Genomic DNA, 4,379 nt, shown 5'->3' with positions numbered 1-4,379 from the left:
ATGCAGTATAATGAGCCCTTAGTGTTCTAAACTAAAACCCTCAACATGTGAGAGGCAGATAAACGCTCTGGTTACTTAAGTAAACTCGATTCCTGAGATAAGGGGATGAGCGTTGCTAACACGCTATGGGGAAACTCCTATTTACTCTGATACTGAAGTCTGATTTGATCACGTTCGTATAGATGCCGGATACCCGCAGGGGAAGGCTTCTAGCAATCTTCCGCTGCTGGTGCTTCTTCTCACGGCGGCAAGCAGCAGGCTGAGCTTCTTGCTTCTTGCTTTGGCTTCATGCTTCAGAGTCCAGCAAGGAGATGATTTTCATCACTGAAGGAGAAAATTTCTAGCAAAATGGCACTCAGAGCCGACTTATATAACCCTTTTGGCGGGTTGAAGCGCCATTTTTTCTTGCAGCTACATTAACGTGAACAAATCAGACTTCTGTATGAGAGTAAACAGGAGTTTCCCCATAGCGTGTTAACGCAACGGGAGAAACCGTTCGAAAGGGAACTGGATTCTTTTTTATGTTTGATTCGTCTATAATGCCATTGCTGTATCTTGTGTAACTGTTTTTTTTTTTGTGATGTTTATGAAGGTAGGAACGCTGGACGTGCTGCTGGGGGTCTCTGATGACCTGTCCCGACTGGACTCCTATACAGAGGGGTAAGCACTGTTGCTTAAAAAATAACATTTGTGTGTATCTAAATATAAATACATCATGTGTTCATTAGCGAACTACTTTCAATATTATAATACATCCCAGTAATAATAGGCCCACCTTTGTCCCAATTAGTATAGGTTTCTAGTTTACAAATTTACAAGTTATTTTTAGAGTATGATGCTAATAATGGAATATTTATAGTATATAATAGTAATAATAATCAGAAAAGCTATATATGTGTATATTTAAAAAAAGTATAACAGTTAATTGAACTTTAGACTAAAAATCTAAAAATAGTATGTTTTATGTTTTGTATCATATTTGATACATCAGGCTTTTTTAATACATTATGGTTCATATAGTATGAAATAGTGAGAATACGGAGGGTAAAAAAAACACCTCAATTTATTCATACGCCCAAAGTGAACAAACAGGTATTTTTGCAGATACTGATTGTTATATGACCAATAGGTAAGATGAAATTCTGATAGCTTGTAATTTAAATCAATGAGATCTTTATAACAGTATAGCAGATAGTTGCATAAAATGATATAAATATCAGTTGTCACTCTATATCTCTAATAATATGTCTTAGTAAGATTAAGATGCTTAGTTTTATGATCCAAACATATAATGCAATGCAATACAATTATGATTGAGAGATGAACAAATAAACATTCCTGAAAATCCTATTTGAGACTCACATTAGATTTTTCTAAAACATGATGTTTGGATAATCAAATAAAGTTGCTTCAGTCCAATATAAAAGATATAACAATATCCAAGTTATTCGTACACTTTATAAAAATCAGTAAAGATTTGACAGCAAAAAGACACGTGAAGAACGAGCTGAAGGTGGACGTTTGTACAATTATACTAAAAGACCTTTTACTTGCTGAAAATGTCTAAACTCAATCAGACGACAGAAGGCATGGAGTAGATTGTGTGCAGCAGGTTTAACAGCAAAGTTTTGATCATTTAGAGGCCTTAGAAATGTTCCTATCAAATATGATACAGTAGACTTTATAGGATTAAGAATCTATCAGATCTTCTGTTAGTTTGTGGGGTTTATGGGTCCTTTGTCACATTAATATATTCTCTTCCTGTATTACAATAAGGACTAGCTTATAGATCAGACTGATGTGTTCTATAGCACGTTTATCTATGTGTGTTTGTGGGAAAACCCTCGAGCTGCTGTAATACAATTTTCAGCGAGTCACTCAATCCAGTCGAGTCCAGTTACAGGTGCCAGCTGACATGAGTCTTCCCGTCTCAGCTGCAATGTTTATGTGTTGTGGAAACTGCCCTCTCTTTTCTCCTTTCTCTCTTTCAGTCTACGATATCCAGTCATATGACTTCCAGACAAGGTTACACTGGGTTCAGGTGCTGGGGTGACCTTTGGGGTCATAGCTCTAAGTGTGAATTTTAGTGTGGTTATAAGTAGTTATTTTTAAGTATACTAAAGTGTATTTTTAAACAAATCAGATTAAAAATATAATATAATATAATATAATATAATATAATATAACAACTGGACTCCACTCTTTGAACTTAACAAGATACTGAGGTTGTGTTATAATACTGTTTGAAACCTTTAGCGTTGAATATTCAGTGATCTTGGAGTGGCACAATATCTCTCATCCAGGATAATGATAATTAAGCATTATGAAAATAATACACTTTAAAATAATATAATTAAGTGTGAACTGAATGTAATGTTTTCAGACCAGTGTAATTTTAGTATATATATATATATTTTGAATTAGATTTTATTTTTATATTTGATGTTTTCATGTAAATTTAATTTAAGGTTTTAGTTTTTAGTTTATTTAGTTTCAGTTATTTTAGTACTTCTAGCTAGCTCAACTAGCTGAAATGGAATAATTTCAATAGAAATTATTAAATAGAAATTATTTTTTATAATTTCAATATCAAAAAAATATACAGTATATTTCATTTCATTTCAGTTAATGTTTATTTTATTTCAAGTATTGATTTTTTATGGTTTTAGTTTTAGTTCATGATAATAACCCTGTTTTGGACACTTAATTGCATGTCATTTGCATCTAAATGAAAATGTATTATAGTTTAACTTGAACTGAGAGCTTTTTTGACCCACTTCATAATTCATAAATACTTGTATTGTTTTTTGGAAATAAGTTTAAGTGTACTTCAAAATGTACTGACAAGCATTTATGGTAAAATCTATAAAATATATACTTTAATGTCAATTTTATTGAAACGTGTATGTCTTGTGTTGAAATATATTTGCAACTACACATTTGTAATGATGAAGTTGAAATGTGGTAAATTAAAAATACTTTAACTAAATAACTAAATGTAATATCGAATAAGTTACTTTAGTATGTTAGTCAACACATCGAAATAACTGTGCTTCTTCAAAGCACGAAAAAAAAGATGATCAAACGTGATTTAAAATGTAAAATAAACTTTTAAAAAGTATACTTAAGTGTGTTAAGAAACATAGAAGTGTACTCTCTTTAATATACTTAAGTGACCCTTTAATTAATTAATATTATAATAAGTGCTAGTACAGTTTTTTTGAAATAGACTTTTAAAATCTGAAGTACACTACAAGTGCACATTCAGTACAATTATGCACAATTCTTTTTCACAAAATGTATAAATTAAAAATATAATTAAATGCTGTAAAAAGTGTCAGTTCATAATACACTGTACATTAACTAATGTTCAGGTATAGACCCTTAAACAACATTTCACTCCTCTGCATTCTCTTGCACCACTATAACACAGTGTTATGCGTCAGACCTCTCAGTGTTTGGGTGAGGTGATGGAAGAGTTCAGTGGAAAACTCCTGGAGAGCATGCTGGTGAACGGAGGTGAGTGAATGTGGGGAGCACTCCTCTGTAACGGCTAAACCTGTTCCATAAGAAAGCAGAGAAGAGCTCATTAGCAGACGGCCACCTCCTCTGAGCCGGGTCATGTTCATCGCAAGGTCAAGTTACATATGAGCAGTGTTTGGGGTAACTCATTACAAGTAACACGAGTTACGTAATCTGGAGGCGTTCCCGTAGCGTTTCGACGCAGCGTCTCGTTCCCTTCGGGGAACCATGGTTAAGTGTCTGAGAAAATCTAATGCCCCTTCAGGAACTCGAGCTGCGTCGAAACGCTACGGGAATGCCTCCAGCGTGACCACGCTCTGAATCACATGTGTAAGCAGTCCAATGGATGGGCGAGACGTCACGGGCGGGGTGACGTAGCGACCAGGAAGTATAAAAGCACGTGCGGTGAAACCGGCGTCAGCTTCAAGAGTGAAGCAAGCGCTGGCAGGGATGCCGAAAGTATGGCCCTGAGACGCAGCGTCTCGTTCCCTCCGTGGAATCATGGTTACATACGTAACCTGGAGATGTTCCCCTTCAGGAACTTGAGCTGCGTCGAAACGCTACGGGAATGCCTCCAGCGTGACCACGCTCTGAATCACATGTGTAATCAGTCCAATGGATGGGCGAGACGTCACGGGCGGGGTGACGTAGCGACCAGGAAGTATAAAAGCACGTGCGGTGAAACCGGCGTCAGCTTCAAGAGTGAAGCAAGCGCTGGCAGGGATGCCGAAAGTATGGCCCTGAGACGCAGCGTCTCGTTCCCTTCGGGGAACCATGGTTACATACGTAACCTGGAGACGTTCCCCTTCAGGAACTCAAGCTGCGTCTAAACGCTTTGGGAAACAGAATACCCGCTG

The 4,379-nt window shown here is 36.3% G+C and overlaps 1 protein-coding gene across 1 annotated transcript in view; it reads left to right on the top strand.

Annotated features, from left to right (window-relative positions):
• LOC107687850 (V-type proton ATPase subunit C 1-A-like) overlaps nucleotides 1–4,379 on the top strand; it is a 17,013-nt gene that overhangs the window by 1,972 nt on the left and 10,662 nt on the right. The window contains exons 2-3 of the mRNA XM_016485326.1: nucleotides 593–660; nucleotides 3,434–3,519. Of these exons, the coding sequence (XP_016340812.1) occupies nucleotides 593–660; nucleotides 3,434–3,519 (154 nt within the window). The remainder of the gene's footprint in view (nucleotides 1–592; nucleotides 661–3,433; nucleotides 3,520–4,379) is intronic.

The sequence above is a fragment of the Sinocyclocheilus anshuiensis genome, unplaced genomic scaffold (assembly GCF_001515605.1).
Source record: "Sinocyclocheilus anshuiensis isolate Anshui unplaced genomic scaffold, SAMN03320099.WGS_v1.1 scaffold197, whole genome shotgun sequence".
Taxonomy (NCBI): Eukaryota; Metazoa; Chordata; class Actinopteri; order Cypriniformes; family Cyprinidae; genus Sinocyclocheilus; species Sinocyclocheilus anshuiensis.
This window is presented reverse-complemented; position numbering and strand designations above follow the sequence as displayed.